The sequence below is a fragment of the Bubalus bubalis genome, chromosome 24 (genome assembly GCF_019923935.1).
Source record: "Bubalus bubalis isolate 160015118507 breed Murrah chromosome 24, NDDB_SH_1, whole genome shotgun sequence".
Taxonomy (NCBI): domain Eukaryota; kingdom Metazoa; phylum Chordata; class Mammalia; order Artiodactyla; family Bovidae; genus Bubalus; species Bubalus bubalis.
Window position 1 is genome coordinate 40,981,051 of NC_059180.1, and position 20,488 is coordinate 41,001,538.

The following is a 20,488-nucleotide window of genomic DNA, read 5'->3' on the forward strand; positions in this document are numbered from 1 at the left end:
AGCAGGGCCTTTGAGCCCCAGGCTGGTCACTGCTCATCGTGGGGAAGGGTGCGGCAGCCAAGCTAAACCTTTCTTAGCATTCTTAGAGGGCCAGCCCTGTGGGGAGGCAGCAGAGGACTTAGCACAGATGCCTCCCCGCCCCTGCCTGGCTTCCTGGGCCGCACGATACCAGCAGCGCTACCCGCCGCCAGGGGGCGCAGCACCCGTGGGCCTCACAGATGTGGGCGGGTAGCCGCCGGCCTGAGGGTGCTGGCCGGTGTGAACCCCTGAGCTGCTGGTGCTCAGCGCGGGGAGTCGGGGCTCCAGCCCAACTGCCGGGTCCAGGGCTGTTGGCGCCAGGCTGGGGCTGGAACGGAGGTCTGAAGCCACCAGTGGCGGGGTCCCGGCTTGGTGCAGTGAAGACTCTGCTAGGGGAAGAAGCAAACCAACCTCTGAATTGTTTGAAGCCAATAGACGTCTCTCTTGCTTGCCAACTGTGGACGTGCTATCATGCGGCCAGAGCTCAGGATCCGTAGGGACGCGGACTTGTGAGTGGAGGCGTGAGTGAGGCATGAGTGACCCCCAGCCACGCTGCCGGGCACCTTCTCTGACGGTCAGCCTACAAAACTACAGGACTGGCCCGATTCTTCACCACGTGGCAGTGTAGCAGATAAAACACAAGCTTTAAGCCATGGTGAGAGGTTGGCATTTTATTTTAACTTAGAAGGATAATCAGGAGTAAATGGACCTCATTTACACAATGCTGTCGTAAAGCCGTGACCATCTGACTGTGAATTCTGAGTCCCTGGAGGGAGGTCCGTGCAGTTCACAAACTCTCCCCGTGTTCTGTTTTATCAGAGTAGTTAGGACCCAGGACGCCCCTCTAGGCAGATGCTGAATAAATTAACGTGGGCCGGGGCAGAGTGCAAGGCCGTGCAGGAGCGTGACGCGGGCCGCAGGGGAGGGTGCGGATGCCATGTGGTCAAGCCCCATGTCCGTGGATAACGTGGTCAATGCGTGTGGTGTGTGTGCTCAAGTGGGCAGCAGTGCCCTGCTTCCCAGACGGTCCTGGGGTGGAGGGGTTCACCCTCAGCACGGCGACTCCACATAGTCGTTGTCCAGCCCGCGGCGAAAGCGTGCGGTCAGGGAGCGGCTGATGACGATCACGCGAGGGGCTGTGCAGTCCTCCCGCCGGTGCAGGACGTTCCAGATGAGCATGGCGGCGGCCAGGGTGGCCAGCAGGCAGGCACCGATGTTCAGGTAGCATGACCAGGACAGGCTGGTGTAGGGCCCAATGCGGTAGAACGTCACCAGCCCGATGACCAGGACGAAACCTGCAGACGAAGTCCGGGATGAGGCAGCCGCTGGAGGGCCCCATTCCCCTCCCAGCCTCCTCCGCCAACCCTGACCTGTGGGCCAGGAGCCCAGCCCCGCCCCACTCCCTGCCTCAGGGTCGGCTGCGTTCAACGGGGCCCATGGGTCTGGTGGGCCGTCTGTCCCGGCCAGGCCCAGTCTTGGGGCTCAGGTGGTTCCTGAACCCTGGAAGGTGTCTGGTCTCGGCCACCCCCGCCTCCAGCAGAGGGGACGCTGACGCCCGCTTCCTCACCCCGAACAGCCAGCCCAGCAGGGACTCCGTGTGAGGTCCGCCAGGCCTGTAAACGCCTGATTCATTCAAAGTGAAGGAAAACACATGTTTCCTATGTTGTACCTGGGAACAGCTTAGACTGGTGTGTGACTTAGTTGAATTCCCGTCCTTAAGAGTTCTCTTATTCCTGGCACACCGAGCAGGCAGGGGGCCCGGGAGCTGGGCTCCAGGCGTCCCCTCTGCCCTCTGAGCAGCTGCAGGTGGTTCTAGAGCATGCCCGCCCCGTCCCGTCCCCCTCATCCCTGTCTCTCTTCAGATGATGTCGGGCCCGGGGGGTGGGCGTCCAGGACTGTGCACAGCACCCTGTGCGGCCTCGCTCCCCTCTGTCAGCTGTTTGTGTCGGCTCGTCATCACTGAGAGACGTGGTTCTGTCTCTCAGGGCTCCACAGACTTATCTTTTGGTTCCTACAATAAGAAGACTGGGATTTTACACCCAGGGTCTGTGGGCTAAGCCAACAGGCACTGGCGCTGGGGAGAGTTCGGGTCTGAGTCTGGGCCGGAAGCCCTGGTGGCTAGGATGGGGGGAGGCAGTGGTCCTGCTCAGGAAGCTGTCCAGAGCCTGTCCCTCCTCCCAGCCTTGGGTCATCAGCCCCCAACTGGGCGGCCCTGGCAACCCCTCTGCTGTGCCGACCAGGCTGAGTCTGTTTCTAAGGAACCGAACGTGCTTGATGAGGACAAAGGCCCTCAGGGACCTGGAGTGTCCAGATGAGACTCCCCACCCTTCCCAGACCCTCTCGGCCCCTGCCCTGGGCCCTGGCCAGCCGAGCCCTCTGAGTCCCTGCGCCATGACATCCGCACTCTGCTCCTGCCAGTCCCCACCCCCCCCCCGCCCACTTTCCTCGGGAAACCAGGCCACGCACGAGCAGGGGTGGCCCTGGGGCAGAGGGCCGTCGCAGTGGTGCCCGCACTGAGCTCTAATAGCCACATCCTGACTGGGTGTCGGGCGCAGGCCGAGCTTTTCTCGAAGCACAAGCGTTATGGTCTCGCCTTCCCTGTGCCTTCCAGAAAGTCTGGCTCAAGTGTCTGTGCTGCATCGGTCACGTGCTCGGCTGCAGTGGCGCTGACCAAGCCCTGTGCTTATTCTCCATGGTATTTGGTGGATCTTGTTATACCTGACGCTTGTCCATGCTTCCTTTCTGTTGGAAATAACGGGTTCTGTTGGTCATGCACACTGATGGCAAGAAATCCTGGGCGCTTCTGTGCCCACCAGGACAGACGGCTGTACCCGCTGTCTTGTGCGGCCTGTTCTGCGTTCATGACGGGAGGGGTTCGGGCCTGTGTTCTGTGAAACAAAGGCAGAAGCGCTCTGCGTCCCCTCGTTGTCACGGTGTCTGGGCGCTTGTTGGGCCTTCTGTCAAGAGGACTCAGAGAGCGGGGGATGGGGCGGGGGGCAAGTCAGCACGCCAGCCGAGTCGGGGTAGGGGGAGCGGGGCGGGGGACTCCCCTGGCCCCTCCCTGCACAGTGCTCAGAGCCCGTTGCCCCGTCTTAGGGAAGCTTCGTCTGGTTTGTACGTGTTACACAAGGATCTGTTATGTGGTGGTGCCCATCCCCAGGGCGCGGGCGAAAGCACTGGGCCAGTCCGACGTGGGTGGCTTTGCATCACTGATGGACAGAGGACCTTGAATTCATAAGTGGAGGCCTGTGAGTCGTGAGACCCTGACCTGGACAGGCCCTGGCTGAGACCAGGGCAGGGCATGCTGACGGAGCGTACACATGGCCCGGGGACCCGAGACCCACTCCCAGGACACGCCTGAGTAAGACCCTGCTTGTCACGGGTCACAGGAAACATGACTGTGACCCAAGCCAGCAGCGTCTGCAACGCGGTCATCAGACACAGAGCGCTGGGTGCGGGCCGCGGGCGCCCAGCTCCAGTGCTCGCTTCAGACGGGCTCAGCTGATGGGCAGCAACCACCGACAGGCTGGGGCAGGGATCACAGGCTTCCCAGTGTCATGCGTGTGTCTTCAGCAGCACATGCGTGTCTCCTGAGCCCTGTCTATGTAAGGTTCACAAGAGGACGTTTAGAAGGTTCTGGAAGTGCAGCTAACCTTTCCTTCTTCCACTAACGGGTGCCTCCCGGAGCGCGTCACGGCTCTGGGGACGTGAATCCCGACGGCTGCACGGTCACCCCGCGGAGGCCATAGAGGACACATGTCATCCCCGCTAGCATCTCCCGCCCTAGGGACTTGACCCGGCCTCGTGTCCCCCCTCGCCGCATACGCTGCCCTCCCCCACTTTCCTGGTGCTGCGCCCTGTGTCCATCATCTGGGGGCAGGCTGCCTCCGGTCTTCCTGTCCTGGCCCCTCAGCGCACAGCTGGGCATCACCACCCCTTGATCCAGGCCCCCCCAAGGTGCGGCGCCCACCACGCGGCATTTAGGACGAGGGGCTGGGCGTCTGATACCAGGACCCTGGGAGTCTCCAGCGCTGAGAGGGTGCTGAAGAGCACGTCCTCTGTTTTGGAGAGAAATAGGACAGGTGGTCGGAGAAGGCAATGGCACCCCACACCAGCAGTCTTGCCTGGAAAATCCCATGGACAGAGGAGCCTGGTGGGCCGCAGTCCATGGGGTCACTAAGAGTTGGACATGACTGAGCGACTTCACTTTCACTTTTCACTTTCATGCATTGGAGAAGGAAATGGTAACCCACTCCAGTGTTCTTGCCTGGAGAATCCCAGGGCCGGGGGAGCCTGGTGGGCTGCCGTCTATGGGGTCGCACAGAGTCGGACACGACTGGAGCGACTTAGCAGCAGCAGGACAGGTGGTTACTCTGTTGCCATTTTACTCAGCTTATCACTTCCTCTGCAAGTACACTGGAGATGTTCTTATGTTACCAGATGAAAGCCGTGTGAACTGGCATGTGAACAGACAGCTCTGCACATACGGCTGCAAGAGGTGGGGGCCAGGTGAGCACAGCCTCTCAGAGGGACGCTGTCGGTGACCTGAGCAGGCCGAGCCCCGCCTCTCTTGCGCTTTGTCTTGAGCAGCGCTCTCTGCCGTCCGGAGTGAGCTGTGTGGGTGGGCTTCCAGCTGGACGGCACTCGTGCGCGTCCGCCCTCGGCCGGCGGGGCGGTGTGGCTGAGGTTGCGGCGAGGCCCGCGATGCAGCGCGTGTGGGCAGTGGGAAGCCGCAGGGGCATGCAGGGGCGGCAGCTGCTGCGCAGGCCACGCGCACACCCTCCTGAAAGCACACTTGCCGTTGGCTTTGACGAGGTTCTGAAGCCAGGCCATCCGTCTCTCTCAGCCCAAGTTGAGGGCCCCTCGCTCCTGAGCGTCTCCGGAGCCTTTTCCGTGATGTCAGTGATGTGAGTCTAAGGGGATAGTTGCAGTAAACCCACGTGGAACTGATTCCGTCCTCACGAGCTTATGTTCCAAAGCAAACAGCCCCTTCCTGTGGGCCTGTGGCTGGGGCAGCATGGTTCAGGCACCCTCTCCTCTCTTCCTTCCTGCCGGCTTCCTTGGGCTCCGCCAGCTGTCACAGGCCGTCCTCCGGAGTGGCCATCCAGCCCACACGGAGGTGCGGATGGAAACTGTGGGGCTGAGCCCTGAACTCGCACGGGCGCCTGCCACGGACCCATGGGCAGCACCAGCTGAGGCCCCGCCTGTGGGGCCCTGAGGCTCAGCCGCAGGTGGGCTTCCAGCACCGTGAGCAGCAGAGGGTGTGGACAAGTGCTGCCCCTCTCCCACCCCCGCCAACCAGGGGGAGTCCGGGAAAGGACACGGTCACAGGAGCAGCAGGGGCAGGAGACAGGAAAGCGAGCCGTCCGGCCCGAGCCAGGCGCTTGGACAGCACAGAAGGGGGTCTGCTGGTACAAGGAGGTCCCCTCCAGCTCAGATGCCAGGGCAGCCCCCACGTGTCACCTGGCTGAGCTTTGGTGACAGTAAAGTCAGCCTCCTCCTCAGGTGTAGGGTAAGCGGCCCTTAGTGTGTTGGTAAGTTTTTCAACAAAAAAAACCTCAGGATTTGCAGAAGTGGAGAGAGGAGGCCAGCAGACATGAAGCCCACACGGTCTGCGTAAATGCTGCTCTCGACCCCTGCGGGGTCTGAGGGGCTTGTGTCTGAGGAAGGGCCCACCGGGTGGCATTGGCATACAGCTGCCACGTGGCGCCTGCTCCCTCCGCCCCCGTGCACAGCACTTTCACACAGGCGTGTTCAACTCATGCGTGGGGGTGGACTAAGGGACAGCAAGGAGTTTTTTCAACTTTAGGGTATATGAAAATCATACTTGGAAGACTCTGCAAAGAAATTGGAAACCCTCTCGTGTGGCCTGAGTGCAGTAGAGCACAGCAGGTGAAATCGCTGGCGGTCGCTCTCTCCTGGGGTCCTCCCTGGCATCTGAGACGGGGTCTCTTGGACTTGCAGCCCTGATCGAGGGGGAGTGGGGGCTCCCCTTTGACAGAGCCAGGCCGGGCATCCCGTGCCTGGGGAACCAGTGCCCAAAGCAGCTTTGGGACCACCGGGAGAGCCACGGGCCGCCTCCTGCTGGGGTGTTGCTCTCTGGTGGATCCCCGTGCTCCTGCCTCCCGGGGAGCCGCAATCCCCCGCTTCCATGAGCACCTTCTCTCCCCCGCCCACCCTCTGGCCCTGCAGTGGGGACTCAAGGTTCCCTTGCATAACAGGTACCAGCAGGCATTTCCCCCTCCTGGGACAGGATATCCTGGCGCCCTTCAGTCTCTCTCTGACTGTTTAAAACAGACCAGAGCACAGGAAAAAACCTAACTCTAAAATTAGCCGCGTGATAGAAGAAAGCCCCAGCGCTGTGCTCTGTACTGTTTGTCAATGAAACAGTCTAAACAGGGCCAAGTGCATTTCCTCTCTGGGCACAGCAGCCCCGCGGGGGGTGACAGTCGGACGGGGCGGGGGCGGGGCGGGGGCGGGGAGCCGGCCTGCGGAGGCGGGGCCACGGACCGCGGAAGGGCTGCAGGTGCCCTGCGGGCTCCTGGCTTTTTCCATAGGCCTCTGCCGGCCTGACGGCTTTGGGCAGAGCCCGGTCCTGCCTCCCAGAGGCGGTGCTGGCCTGGGGATGCCCAGGAGGGCAGTGCGCGCCCCCCGTGCCCATCGCTGCAGGACAGTGTGGTTTTAGTTAATGGGGGAGGGCTCCCCCGCTTCAATTTTTTTGTGTGTTACTTGGAAACAATACAGTTTTGTTCTGAAACAAGAGTTTGCAGGAAGTAAGATGTCAGGTTTAACACCAAACCCACAATACGTTTTCCAGTAATTCCAGATAAGTGTGTCAGGGACATTTCTTCCGAGGGGCAGTGTCATACTCGGTCCTCCTGCAGGGAGGAGTCCCTTTCCGAGTCAAGAGCTGTTACTGTTATTCCTTTAACGCCACTCGAATATCTGTCTTTAATCCAGCTTTTCCAATCACATTTTCAGAATCTCCCACTTCCTTCCTGAAGGGGTGAAATTCCAGATGACCCCTCGTGGGGGAAGGGGTGTCTCAGCAAGGCCCACAGCCCCGAGCTCAGCAGGGGCGGCCTGTGGAATGGTCCTGGAGGAGGGAGGGGGCGGCGGTCCCAGGCCCCAGAATCGCCCTGGGCAGGGTGGGCATCACCCCCATGGCTTCGCCCCGTTCGTGGGTGACCGCAGGGGCGGACGCAGCCCTGTTCTCCTGACACCTACTGTGCGCCCTCCTGGGCCTCGTGGCGCCCCGGGCTGCCTGGCCCCAGGGAAGTGACCGGCGAGGGCTGCGCCGCCCTGTGAATAGGGCCTGTTTCCGAGTCCCACCCGGCACTTCCCAGCATGAGTGCTGCCAGCTGTCAGCCGCGTTCTGGAAACTGCGCTTCTCCAGGAAGTGGGGAGGGGGCCGGGATCCATCGTCCCCGTGATTCACTCACATTTCCTGTCCCCCCACAGGGCTGGGCTGCAGCCTCACCGCTGGGCACTGCTTTTTCCCTGAGCCGGATGCCTGGCCCCCCTGTCCTTTCGGCCACCCACCTGCCCTTCCCCATGGGCAGCAGGAACCTGAAAGCCCGGGGTCCCATGATGGTTAAACCTGGGCCAGCAAGGCAGGTGGGGGGCAGGGTGGGGGGAACTCAGCACAGACGTCCCCCCACCCGCACTCCTGGGGCACACAGGTGGGTGTCTTCGGGGCTTCCTGGCCACTGCACAGCTTCCCTGGCCAGGCCCATTCATCTCCCATGGGGCTGCTGTTCTTGTCCTCGGACGCAGGCAGTGGCCAGGCCCTGCCCCACCTGCATCATCCCCAGAGCAAGGTGGCTTCTGGACTGTTCACTGAGGGCCTGCGGCCTCACCCCTCTCCCCAGCGTCGCCCCCACCATGCTCGTCTGACCCCAGCCGAGCCCAACCTCAAGCCTATAGATCGCTGGCTGGGAACCACACGCGTGCCCAGAACTCCCTGCCTGCTGACTGTTAGCCAGGAAGGCCGTGGGCTCAGAAGGGCACCCACCTCTGTCCATGTGCCCACATGGCCATGGCAGGCTGTGGCAGCCTCACGGGAGGAGCATGAACCCAGACCACCTGCCACCCGGGCTGCAGAGGGGCAAAGAAACAGCAGGTGCCGGAGACTTTGAAAAGCCAAGCGAGTCACCCGAGTGTCTAGTGTGGGCACCTCGCCTTAGATGGCAGGAAGGGCCGGGAGGCCTCAGGCAAACAGACAGTAACCCCTCGGGTTGCACCGCAGCCCCCCACCACACACCGTGTGTATTTCTGTCTGGCTGCTGCCCACAGTGACGCGTGGGCCGGAAGGGTGAGCTGCAGGGGCCGCCATGACTTTAGAAGCCACAGCTGACCTGCCGCCTCACCGAGTACTTACTCGCCAACTGGAATGCGGCAGCCATGGCCTCCTCCCAGCACTGGGCGTCGGGCGACAGGAGGGGCAGGCCCGTCAGCCCCAGCACGAAGGTGAGCTGACCGGCTGCCAGTGCCGCCGTGGCGACCAGGTTGCAGGCTCGCATCATGTCGAACTGCACTGCGGGGCGGGAGGGAGGGGAGCAGCAGTCAGCACGGTTGGCACCAGCCAGGCTGCTCAGGCCGGGCTCTCTGCCCACCTGGGGCTCCTCCCTGTCTCTGAGTCTCATAACCCCCTCCCCAGGCCCCACCCATCTGCACCCTGGACCCCGGACCCTGAACAAGACCCGCGGGATGTGCACATGGGGCAGCCTGGGGCTCGGACCACAGAGGAGGGGGCTGGGTGGTGTCGAGAGGCCCATCCAGGGAGATACCGTCCCACCCGCGTGCTAGATGGCAGAGCCCTCAGCTGTGAAGTCTGCCCCTTCCCTGTGGTCCTTCCAGGGTGTAAAAGCCCCCTGCGCTGGGGCCTTGGGTGTGGCGTGCTGTGGGCGGGCGGCGTTCTCCGTTAGCGCGTGTGGTCAGCTGTGCCGCTTCCCACCAGAGGATCACTCCTGCCCGGGGGCCTCAGGAGGCTTGCCCCCGGCCCCTCTCCTGCCTTGCAGAGCTCAAGGGGTCTCGCCCTTCCCAGGTCCCAGGCCTGTGCCATGCGGCTGCTCAGGGCTGTGGGCACCCCAGGCTCTGGACAGACGTGGGAGCAGCCCTGGGGGTGAGTGGGTGGACTGGTGCCCAGCACCGAGGGCCCAGGAGCACTCCCAGACAGGTGGACGGACGGACAGACAGACAGATGGCTCCTCTGCCTGACGCTCTAGCCCACAGCTCTTGGGTCCCTGCCTCACTGTCCTGGGTTCTGTAGTCATCAGAGCGACCACAGGATGTGGCCGCGGTCCCTGGGAACCCTGACCTTTAAAGGGAGGAGCCAGAGAACTCAGGGCAGGCCCCGGGAGCCCGACGTCCCCACGCGGGCTCAGGCCCCTGGCCTCCCCACACTGGGCGGCAGGGTAGCGGATCTCGTGATCTGCGGGAACCCTCCTGGCTGCTTGCGAGGGCTTCCCGGGTCCCCTGACCGCACACAGGAGCGGGAGGCCACACGGGTCCCCCGTCAGCACAGGGCTCGGCCACTCGCTGGCTTTCCCAGGGAGGCTGCTCATCGCTCTCTTCCTGCTTTTTCACCTGGACTTTCTTTGCAACCATGTTTACCCTTCAAACGACTTTATCCTACAGGAAGGCCCTGCTACTCCAAGAGATCACGAGTTTGGAGGTAGAGGTGGAGACGAGGGCTGTTGAAGGTGATGGATGCTCAGAGCACGAGTGTTGGGTCCACCTGAGCCCAGGAAAGTCCTCCTGGTCCCGGGGCTCAGCCTCGGACGCGCGCAGACTGGCTGGCCATGCCAGGATCGTCCACGCTGCAGGGTGCGGGTCCTGGCGCAGCGAGGCCCTGAGCCTCCCCCAGCCCCGGCGTGAGCGGGGCCTCCCGAGTCAGCGGGGGCCAGGGGGACTGAGGCGCTGACTCGCCCCTCGGCCTGGCCACCCCCAGCCACCCGGGTGGACGAGTCCCGCCGGCGTCCTCTGAGCCCAGGCGTTTGGCGGGTCTTCACACTTGCTGCACACGCAGCCTGGGCAGTGGCTCTGGGTTTGGAGGAGCCGTGAAGGCGAAGCTCGAGACCAGAAAACGCGTTTATTCATGTCCCCTCTGGTTCAGGGAAAGGACAGGATTGTGTCAGGGCCTGACAGAGTGTCCAACACATGGAGAGATGGAAAGCAGCAGAGAGAACGGGGATCGGAAAGCAAGACTGATTCCCCCACACACACCCCCGCCTGATCAGTATTGAAAGTCAGGGCTGCAGTACGTGCTCAGCCAGTGATGTGGGGAGGGTCCCTGTGCTCTGGGACGGGACCGACGTGACAAGGGGGTGGCTGGGGGCCTGACCCAGCGCTCGGGACACCCTGACCGAAGCTTGCCCCTCGGGGGATGGCAGAGTTGGCCCCACGTGCCTAGCAGCTCTGGCTGGGGTCCACAGGCATTGCCAGGACGTGGGCACAGAGCCAGCGGGAGGGTAGCTGCTATTCCCCAAGGGCTGCCCTGGGCACCTATGTGGAGTCTGGAACCTCCAGGTCAGCCTGGCTCTGGACGGAGTGGCACGGGGCCCAGGGTGTCCGAACGGAGATGATATCATGGTCAAGGCTGCCCCCTTCTCCCGTTCCTGGCTCAGCAGGAGGCTGGACCATCGGGCAAAGCCTGGGCTGGGGTTTTGCTGGGAGCTGCTGATTGGATTGACGGGGACAGGCCCAGAAAAAGACCAGAAGCCCCCTGCCTCTCGGGACCCCTCAGGGCAGCAGCGCTCTGTCGCAGGGAGCTGATGAGAAGGGTGTCAGCGCCTCTTCCTGGTGGCAGCTCATGTGTGAGCAGCTATACTGACTGCCCCCTTCTTTGGGGAAAATATCTGATGCTCAGGGTGTCATTAAGGGCCGGCTGCTGCAAGTGCCCAGTAGTGGAGGAGGGCGTTCTAAGAGCTGTTCAGGGGCTTCTCAGGCGGCGGCCAGCTAGGACAGTGCGTGAGGGCAGCCAAGCGGCTGCTCAGGACTCAAGGCGGGGCATCCGTGGGGGTCCAGAGCAGGCTGCGGCCTGGCTCAGCAAGGGGGCGGCTGGGGGTGCCTGGAGCGGGCACCTGAGTGGTGGTGTGGGGGGCTGTGGCAGGCGGTCTGAGCCCTGGGAGGCAGGGGAGCCTGTAGAAGAGCACAGGGCCCCTGGGGGTCGGGGAGGCGTGGCCTGCACCAAGCCCAGGCTGGAGCCCTGGTCACTGGCTCTCACTGCCCCTCAGCACAGATCCAGAACCCAGAGGGGACCCCCCCCGACCGGCAGGTCCCAGATCCCCAAGTTCAAAGGATCTGCCAGCGTCCCGCAGGCCCTGGTCTGAGAGCTCATGGGACAGGCCAACTCCTCCAGGCTCTGCCCACTTTAAGGGAGGCTGTGGCCCACTGCTTACGAAGGGCGGGGGGCTGGCAGGCAGGCCCCTCCCCGTGGGACACCCCCCGGCTGTGCGGTGAGGGCTCTACTTGCAGAGGTGGGGAGGCGTCCCCTTAGGGGCTCGCGGGGACCCTGCACCTCCCGCAGCCTCCATCTCTGCCTGCCAAGTGGAGACAACGGCCTCCAGCCAGCTCCCAAGGGGGCCCAGCAGAGCCCAGTTCTGGGGGCCCAGCCGTCTGGGGGCAGTTGGGCCTGTGCCGGCCAAAGCCCTGCTGGAGCTGCATTCTCCCGGGAGGAGAGTTGCCTTCAGAAGGGGGAGGAGGTCTGTGCATCGGGGCCCGTCCGCAGCTGTCACGGGCTGTCCCCAGCCCGGGTGGCGGCCTTTCCCGTCGGCTGCCGGGACCCTGGGTCCGCACACTTGGTGTCAGGAGTCTTCATGTGCCTGGACCTTCCGTCGCAAATGCTCAAACCCAACCCTGCTTTCAAAGTCAAGTTCCCACCTTCCAGACCCCGTGCCGGACGTGACCAACCAGACAGGACCGCTGGGGGCAGTAGGGGCAGCCAGGGCCCTGGGCTCCTCCCCGCCCTCCACAGGCCTCAGTCTGCAAGTCTCTCCTGGGTCGCCCACCTCCAGCCAGCCCCCTGAGGGTCTCCCTCAGCTCTGCCCACAGCCCGAAGGACCCTGACGACTGTGGAACGAAGTCCAAACCCAGCCGCATGTTTTACGCTCCTTGTTTATTTCACTCGTTAGCAATCTTTATTTTCCACCAGGAAAAACGCGCTTTCCTTGCTTCGGTTACTGTATCCGTCCCCCAGCTATGCATAATGGCAGAGAAAAGCGCCCTCCTGCACTGGAAGAATTCTGTCCCAAAAGGGCCAGGGAAGGTTGGGCATGGAGCCTGGCACCCGGGTCCCCAGGAGCTCCTCTCCGCAGGCGTGCCCCAGGCACAGCCAGCCACTCTAAAGGAGGCAGTGACACAAGCCGACTTACGTTTGACGGTGCCTCGCGACTCCTGGAAGCCGGCTGCCTCGGAGCCCCAGCCCAGAGCCTCGCAGTCGCGAACGTCGGCCGGCCCTGGCCTGGCTCCCGGGCCGGGCGCCCCCCGGGGCCGCTCCGCCAGCCAGCAGGCCCACCAGAGCCCCACGCTGCGCCTCCGGCCATCCTCCAGCGTCTGGTACACCCAGTTGGGAGTGAAGGCCGCCACGTTGTTGAGGACGAGAGAGACCAGGGCCACCAGCACGGCCGTGGCCACCACTTTCCGGACGGTCATCGCGGCCGCGGTGCCGTCTCACGTCGTGGAGAGAGTCCCAGCCGCGGTCGGTCAGCGTGTCAGCAGGGCTGGCTAGAGGACATCCCCACTCATGCTCGGCGGCGGCGGGAAGGCCCAGGCGGCAGGTGCGGGGGCGCCCGCCTCGCGGGCCCCTTACCCGGCCTCCTGCACCTGGAGCAGCGCCAGGCCTGCGCCAAGGCCAGGGCCTCCCATCCCGGGGGGCACACAGGGGCAGCAGCGAGAGCCCCAAGTCCTGAGTGCGCCGTCTTCCTAGGGGGCGGAGGCCGCTGCGAGCAGAAACCCACAGGCAGGCGAGGCAGGAGAGCGCGGGGCCGGCCTCTCTGGGGACCAGTATGGGGCGGGCGCGGAGCCGGGCGGTGGGGAGCAGTGAGCAGCGGGCGGCGGGTCTGAGCCCCTGCCGGCGCCTCTGCCGCGGAGCAGCTGGGCCTGGAGAGCAGACGGCAGAGGAGGCGCGTGTGTGTGTGAGTGTGCCTCGCGCCTGCGTCTTCCCCGTCTCTGGCAGGGAGGAAATGGTTGTTTTTGAGGCTGTTTTTGGAGAGCCGGAGGGCGTAGCCAACTGCAACAAATAGCGGCCAGACGCCCACAGGATGTGTTTCCTGATGGGAAAGGCAGGGGCCTCTTCGGGAGGCCTCTGCGACCCTCCCCCGCACCCCACCTTCCCTGGGAGCTACGTGTGCCAGCCCGCCGCCCTCGGGCCGCTGTCTGTCTGGCCCTGGTGGGTGGCGCGGGTTGGGGCCAATCGTCCATTCTGGGCACGAGGCGTCCCCCCGCCATCAGCTGCTCCCCTCGCACGTGGGTGCTCACCACAGACAGGCTGGCGTGCAGGAGGGACCCGGACGCCCCCACCTCCCAGCCAAGACCCTCACCCACACTCGGAGACCCCCCTCCCAGAGCAGGCCGTCATCCGTGTGCAGGAGAGGGTTGTGGGTGAGCTGAGCACCCAGCAAAGCCCGAGTGAGGGCTGGGCCGCGTCTGCTGCCAATGCTGACAGGCCCAAGCGGTCTGCCGGTCCCATGGGGGGCGCCCTGTCCTGCACCCCATAAACTGTCAGCCTGCTGGGCTCTCAGACCCTCACCCTGCCTGGCCTGCCCGTGCTGACTCCCAGTGGGGCCAGGTCAGCCACCGAAAGCCCCACCCACTCTGGGTCCGCCTTGCAGGGGCCAAGTTTACATTCCTGAGAGGCAGGGGCCCGTCAGCTTCCAGTGGATTTTTACCTCTTCTGGGTTTTTCCCACCAGGGCTCATAGCAGACGTGCTCGCTGAGTTCTCACCACTTCCCTCCTTCCAGGGCCAGAGGCGAGGCTGACCCCTGCTCCACCGGCCACACCGTGTCTGGGAGGTGCTGGCGGTCCTACACCTTCCTCGCACCGTCAGCTCAGAAGACCCTGCGGAGGGGTGCCCCTCCAAGGAGGCCGAGGGCTGGGGTTGCTGCACACACTGTGCAGTCACTCACCTCAGAAGGAGGTTTTCCCGACAACCTCCGGCAGCAGAGCGTTGCCTTCGCTCCTTACTTACATCACTCTTCCTGAGCCAGTCTTCATGTGCTCTTTTCTGCTGGACAGCAGGCAGTGGTTTCAGGAATTGCAGTCCCTGCTCTGTCTTCCCAGGCTGGGCAGGCGCAGGCCAGGTTACCCACCTGGGCTCCTGTGGGCCAGCAGGCCGGCGCCTTCCCAGCCCCCAGCCTCAGGCGGAGGGGACAGCTGGGACGGGGCTGGGCGCCGGCCTAGGAGCAGACCTGAGTCAGGAGTGACCTCGCCCTCCGAGGGTCCCCTCGTCCTTCGAGCGCTGACCCCCGCGAGCAGGGCCCTCAGCCCCCCCGAGGCCTCCCCCCTCCTGCGCACGGACTCACAGGAGCATAACCTTAGAGCAGGGACGCACGGCAGAAGTGCAATGCCATGTGTGCCACTGGGTGGACGTGAAGCTGTCGTCCACCATGGCCCTGTCCACTGGGGTCTCCCCAGGGCAGCCCAGGAGGAGGGGCCTCAGCGGGTCCCGGGAGCTTTTGCGGGGCCTGGGCTTATCGGAGAGTCGGGTGCTGGGAGCCTGTCTGCCCCTTATGTTGAGGGTACAGTCCACATGCAGACCCGGGCAGCAGGGAGTTTGCACTGTCAGATGCGCATTGGGCGGGTGTCCATGTGGCCTGTCCGTCGGGTGTGTGGACCCATCAGAGTGGCCAGCGTGCAGGGATAGCACTTCCCACGGGCTTTTCCCAGCCCGGCTTGGTGGTGGAGTAGGTCCACCAGCTGCTTACGTCCCAGGAGTTACTGATCTGTGCTCCTCAGGGCCGTGGGGTCTTCTGGGCATGGAGCACCCTCCCTCCCATCAGCCTCATTTCTCGTTTCTTGGGGAGGCCCAACCTGCTGGGGTGGGAGGGAGAGAGATGCCAGAAAGCTCCAAAAGAGGAAGACCCCCACCCCAAGCCTGTACCGGGGGGGTCAGAGGGCAGCTCTGCAGGCCGGCCCCAGGGACCCTCACCGCCACCACTCATCCCCCACTCCCCGGCCAACCCAGGGCTCTGTGGGAGGACGCAGGGCCACTAGGAGCCCAGCCTGGGATGGAGGTGCTAGTTGTGGGGGGGGTGGGTGTGCTCTGAGGGGCACGGCGGGGCTGGCAGCCTGTGCAGGATGCCCCTAGTCTTTGTGAGAGGGTAGCAGAGGGGAGCCTGGGCGAGGGGCAGGGTCCCAGCTGCGGACCAGGCGACAGGGCTGTCATCGCATCCTCCTCAGGAGGGCCTGTGGGCCCCAGCTTGCTGGGCCACTCTGTGGGTGAAGCCGTGGGGCTTGCACGTGGCCTCCTCCCCAGCCAGGTCCCCGTGTTACCTGGCACGGGGGGCGGCCGCTCACTGAGCCCTGTGTCCTCCACCACAGCCAGGCCGTCTGGGAGAACATGGCGCGCATGTGCGTGAAGACGCAGCGGCTGGACGTGGCCAGGGTGTGCCTGGGGCACATGGGCCATGCCCGAGGGGCCCGAGCGCTGCGCGAGGCCCAGCGGGAGCCGGAGCCGGAGGCCAGGGTGGCCATGCTGGCTGTGCAGCTGGGCATGCTGGTGAGTGGCACACCCCTCGCGCGGGCCCACTTCCCGCCCGTGCGGGCTTATCTGGGTCGTTGGGTCACAGGGAGCAGAAAACCCCTTGGGCAAGCTGAGGCCATAACGAGGGGTGGGGTGAGGGAGTGGACACCCCCGGTTCTGGCAGGATCCATCAGCCCCTCGGTGATGGGGGTGTCAGACCCCAGCTGACAGGCTGGCCGCCCGCACCCCAGAGTGCCCGCACCCCCCTGTTCCCACAGGAGGACGCAGAGCAGCTCTACAGGAGGTGTGGGCGCTACGACCTCCTCAACCGCCTGCTGCAGGCCTCAGGCCAGTGGCAGACGGCCATCGAGGTGGCCGAGCGCCACGACCGCATGCACCTGCGCACCACCTACTACAACTACGCCCGGCACCTGGAGGCCAGCGGGGACTGCAGCCTGGCCCTCAGCTAGTGAGCCGCCCCGAGGGTCTGAGGTTCTCCAGGGAGGGGCTGGGCCAGCACCGCTGCGGGGGGTGCCCAAGCCCTGTGGCTCTAGGGGGAGAGCCGGTCTTGGCCAGCTGTGTGCATGGGCCCCATCGGGCCTGGGTCCCCACCAGGCAGTGTGCTGGTGGGGCCCGCAGGCGGGAGCACGGCTGCAGAGCTGCAGGCGGGAGGCGAGGCGCCATCCATTCTTGGATCCCCAGGGCTGAACCTGGCAGGGGTGAGTGATGCCGTCTCTCCTCCCGCAGCTACGAGAAGTCGGACACGCACCGCTTTGAGGTGCCGCGGATGCTGGTGGAGGACCTGCAGGCTCTGGGGCTGTACGTCAACAAGATGAAGGACAAGTGAGTGCCAGCCTGCGGGGCCTCCCACCGGAGCCTTCTGTGCGCCAGCATGGAGCGTCCCAGCCCCTCCAGGCTGGACCCCAGGAGGCCGGGCGGGGGCTTCCCCGGGACCTCACCCAGGAGGCCGGGCGGGGGCTTCCCGGGACCTCACCCAGGCTCGCCGCCTGGTGTCCCGTCTCCCGGCTGCTGTGGGCCGGGGCAGAGGGCCTGAGGAGGGGTGTGCCCGCAGGACGCTGTGGCGGTGGTGGGCCCAGTACCTGGAGAGCCAGGCCAAGATGGACGCGGCGCTGCACTGCTACGAGCTGGCCCAGGACTACTTCTCCCTGGTCCGCATCCACTGCTTCCAGGGCAACATCCAGCGGGTGGGTGCCCCGACCAACCAGGTTGGGTCGGGCCGGGGGACACGGGGTGGGAGTGCCGAGGGAGGGGGCTGGGTGCTCCGGGGGAGGGGGGCGGGGTCCCACTGCAGCGGGGCGGGCTGGACGTGAGGCCACCGTCCCTGGTGTCTGTAGGCCGCCGAGATAGCCAGCGAGACCGGGAACTGGGCAGCCTCCTACCACCTGGCCCGGCAGTACGAGAGCCAGAACGAGGTGCGGCAGGCTGTGCACTTCTACACGCGTGCCCAGGCCTTCAACAACGCCATCCGCCTGTGCAAGGTGGGCGCCTCTGCTTCCGCTCCAGGGTCCCATTCCAGGGGAGACCCTCCCACCAGGCGGTCCCCACCACGTCTGTGCCCCCACAGGAGCACGGCCTGGACGACCAGCTCATGAACCTGGCCCTGCTGAGCTCCCCCGAGGACATGCTGGAGGCCGCACGCTACTACGAGGAGAGGGGCGAGCAGATGGACCGGGCCGTCATGCTGTACCACAAGGTGAGGCCGCCCCGCCCGGCCCAGCCCCTCCCGGCAGCACCCGGATGGCACACTCAGAGCCCTGCTGTCCACAGGCCGGCCACTTCTCCAAGGCCCTGGAGCTGGCCTTTGCCACCCAGCAGTTTGCAGCCCTGCAGCTGGTGGCAGAGGACCTGGATGAAAAGTCGGATCCCGCCCTCCTGGCCCGTTGCTCCGACTTCTTCCTGGAGCATGGTCAGTACGAGAAGGCTGTCGAGCTGCTGCTGGCCGCCAAGAAGGTAACAGCTACAGACATGGTCCTGCTCCCCAGGAGGGCCCGGCGGCTGTGCTGGGATTCAGGCCCCGCTGTGAGGGACTCGCCGCTCTTTCCCAGTGCGCGTACCATGCAAGTCCCGCCGCAGGGCTCCTGGGTGTGCAGCTCAGGGCCGTCCGCGGCGCCTCTCATCCCCAGGACTCTGTCCCCCTCAGGCCAGCATGCGCCCCCCTTTCTTGTCTCCCTGTGTCTGACAGCACACTCACACACAGGAGTGGTGTGCGCACAAGGCCCACAACAGCAGGCCTGCCATCCACATCTGGGCAGCACGCCTGCCAGGCTCCCTGTGCAGCCTCCGCAGGGGGTGTCCCCCCCCCAGGTCACACTGCGCTTTCTTCCCGAGAATCTTTCTCAAGTGAAAAATAGAAAATTTTTCTTGAATTTTTTTTCAAGAAAAAAGTAATTAAACCCCCTACTCTGAAAACTTGAATTAAGGAAGAAGATTGATCTGTGGTCTCTTTTTCCAAGACGAATATACCTTCCTTCCCAGCAGCGTTTCCTTGGCTCTTCTAGAGTGTCTGCAGGGAGAGATGGTCCCCTGCTGCCGCCTGGCCACGCTGCTCCCCCAACCCAGGGGTGGGGGTGGGGTCGGGGAAGCCCCCCTCCCGCCCGCCCACCTGACGCTGACCACCCTCCTCGGTGTCCGTGGCCCCCAGTATCAGGAGGCCCTGCAGCTGTGCCTGGAGCAGAACCTGACCATCACCGAGGAGATGGCCGAGAAGATGACGGTGCCCAAGGACTGCAAGGAGCTGTCCGAGGAGGCCCGGCGGGCGCTGCTGGAGCAGATCGCCAGCTGCTGCATGCGCCAGGGCAGCTACCACCTGGCTACCAAGAAGTACACGCAGGCAGGGGACAGGCTGAAGGTGAGCGTGGTCAGCTCCTGCTCGCGTCCCGCAGGGCGAGTTTCCCAGGCTGGGCTCCGGGGGCGCCCGCGAGGCCCTTGCAGCCTGAAGCTCCCTTGTCCTGAAGCCACGCCTGTTGCATTGGGTGGGCGCTCCGTCCGTGTCCTCGGAAGGGCCCAGCCCGGCTTTCTCTCTGTCCAGGCCATGAGGGCGCTGCTCAAGTCCGGGGACACGGAGAAGATCGTGTTCTTTGCGGGCGTCTCGCGGCAGAAGGAGATCTACATCATGGCGGCTAACTACCTGCAGTCCCTGGACTGGCGGAAGGACCCCGAGGTCATGAAGAGCATCATCAGCTTCTACACCAAGGGCCGTGCGCTGGACCTGCTGGCCGGCTTCTACGACGCCTGCGCCCAGGTGCCACCGCGCTCCGCAGCGGGGCCCGGGGGTGGGGTGGGGGAGGCAGGGCGGGGCGCTGGCCCGGTGCCAGTCCTGATGCTGCCTTCTGCAGGTGGAGGTTGACGAGTACCAGAACTACGACAAGGCGCACGGGGCGCTGACCGAGGCCCACAAGTGCCTGTCCAAGGCCAAAGCCAGGAGCCCGCTGGACCAGGAGGCCAGGCTGGCGCAGCTGCAGAGCAGGATGACGCTGGTGAAGCGCTTCGTGCAGGCGCGCAGGTGCGGCCGTGGGGCTCGCCACGCCCACAGGGTGCCCTCCCCTGGGAGCTTGCTGCTCAGTGGGCGCGGCACTAGCAGGCGTGCTCTGCGGCCCCAGGCACGGCGTCAGGGCCCCTCTGGTTCCCGCAGAACTGGGCCGGTTCTAGGAAGGTCGCTCCTGAGACAGCCCGAAACATCTGAGGGAGGCAGGTGTGCTCGGGGAGGCTGTACCTGCAGGGAGCCTGCGGCCTGCTCTGGTGCGCGGGAGCTCCAGCCCCTGGTTCCGGCACGGGCCCGGGGTGGAGGCCCGCTGTTTCCAGACCTGGACGTGTCCAGGATCCCAGTTCTTATTTACTGGCCACTCGTGCAGCACTTCCGAGACCCTCTTGTGGGCCCCGAGCTCAGCTTCTGACTAAATAGAAGCACTTTCCTTACCTGAGAGCAGGCTCTCCGAAGAGGAGCCCCAGGCTGTTCTGAAGCCGTTTACAGAGCTGGGCTCCTTGGAGGGCACTCCCGGCTCCGTGTGCAGGTTCAGGAACCTCGGGATGGCAGGAGGGAATGGGCACAGCCCTGGACAGGTGCCCGGACAGACAGTAGGGCGGGCCTGTGGGGCTTGCAGGGCCTCCTGGTGCCCCTCACCCACACTCACCAGGAACCACCGAGCCCCTGGCACCACTGTGCTGGCCTTTCCCTGGGGGGCCCTGCGCGACCACCTCCCCGGTCAGCGCACTCTCTTCAGGCCCTTGGCCTCCGACCCAGGCCCCCAACCCCGGGCAGGGCCGGGTGTGGACAGGCCAGTGCCCTCCAGAGTCCAATGAGGCCCTGTGAGCGGCCAGCATGTTTTGTTAAATTACTGAATTTATGACATGACTCACCAACGAATTCATGGACCTCATGGGATTACCTTCACAAAAGCTGCGCCCTCCAGGCCGAAAGCCTGCCCTGACCCCTGACACGTAGCCCCTCACGGGGCTGGGGCTCAGGCTGTCCCTGCTCCCAGCAGGACCTACACGGAGGACCCCAAGGAGTCGGTCCGGCAGTGCCAGCTGCTCCTGGAGGAGCCGCACCTGGACAGCAGCGTCCGCGTGGGGGACGTCTACGGCTTCCTGGTGGAGCGCCACGTGCACTTGGGGGACCTGCAGACGGTGAGGCCTGGGCGGGGGCCGTGCCTGCAGGGTGCGGTGGGGCTTGGCTTCCCTGCGGCTCCGTGTTTTTTCAGTCGTTTAAAAAAATATTTATTTGGCTGTGCTGGGTCCTAGTTGAGGCATGTTGGATTTGGTTCCCT

At 64.7% G+C, this 20,488-nt stretch overlaps 2 protein-coding genes across 8 annotated transcripts in view; one reads left to right on the forward strand and one right to left on the reverse strand.

Moving 5' to 3' along the window:
* The window catches only part of IFT140 (intraflagellar transport 140), a 58,179-nt gene that overhangs the window by 31,960 nt on the left and 5,731 nt on the right, over positions 1-20,488 (forward strand). For all 7 annotated transcript variants that reach the window (XM_044935928.1, XM_044935927.1, XM_044935931.1 and 4 more), the window contains exons 20-30: positions 15,560-15,737; positions 15,980-16,170; positions 16,449-16,544; positions 16,774-16,906; positions 17,057-17,200; positions 17,287-17,415; positions 17,490-17,672; positions 18,364-18,570; positions 18,751-18,963; positions 19,058-19,224; positions 20,207-20,348. In XM_044935928.1, the coding sequence (XP_044791863.1) occupies positions 15,560-15,737; positions 15,980-16,170; positions 16,449-16,544; positions 16,774-16,906; positions 17,057-17,200; positions 17,287-17,415; positions 17,490-17,672; positions 18,364-18,570; positions 18,751-18,963; positions 19,058-19,224; positions 20,207-20,348 (1,783 nt within the window). The remainder of the gene's footprint in view (positions 1-15,559; positions 15,738-15,979; positions 16,171-16,448; positions 16,545-16,773; positions 16,907-17,056; positions 17,201-17,286; positions 17,416-17,489; positions 17,673-18,363; positions 18,571-18,750; positions 18,964-19,057; positions 19,225-20,206; positions 20,349-20,488) is intronic.
* TMEM204 (transmembrane protein 204) lies at positions 675-13,206 on the reverse strand. The gene is made up of 3 exons (XM_006043749.3): positions 12,393-13,206; positions 8,399-8,554; positions 675-1,313 (listed from the first exon to the last, which is right to left on the reverse strand). The coding sequence occupies exons 1-3, from the start codon at positions 12,670-12,672 to the stop codon at positions 1,069-1,071; spliced, it is 681 nt and encodes a 226-aa protein (XP_006043811.1). The 5' UTR covers positions 12,673-13,206; the 3' UTR covers positions 675-1,068.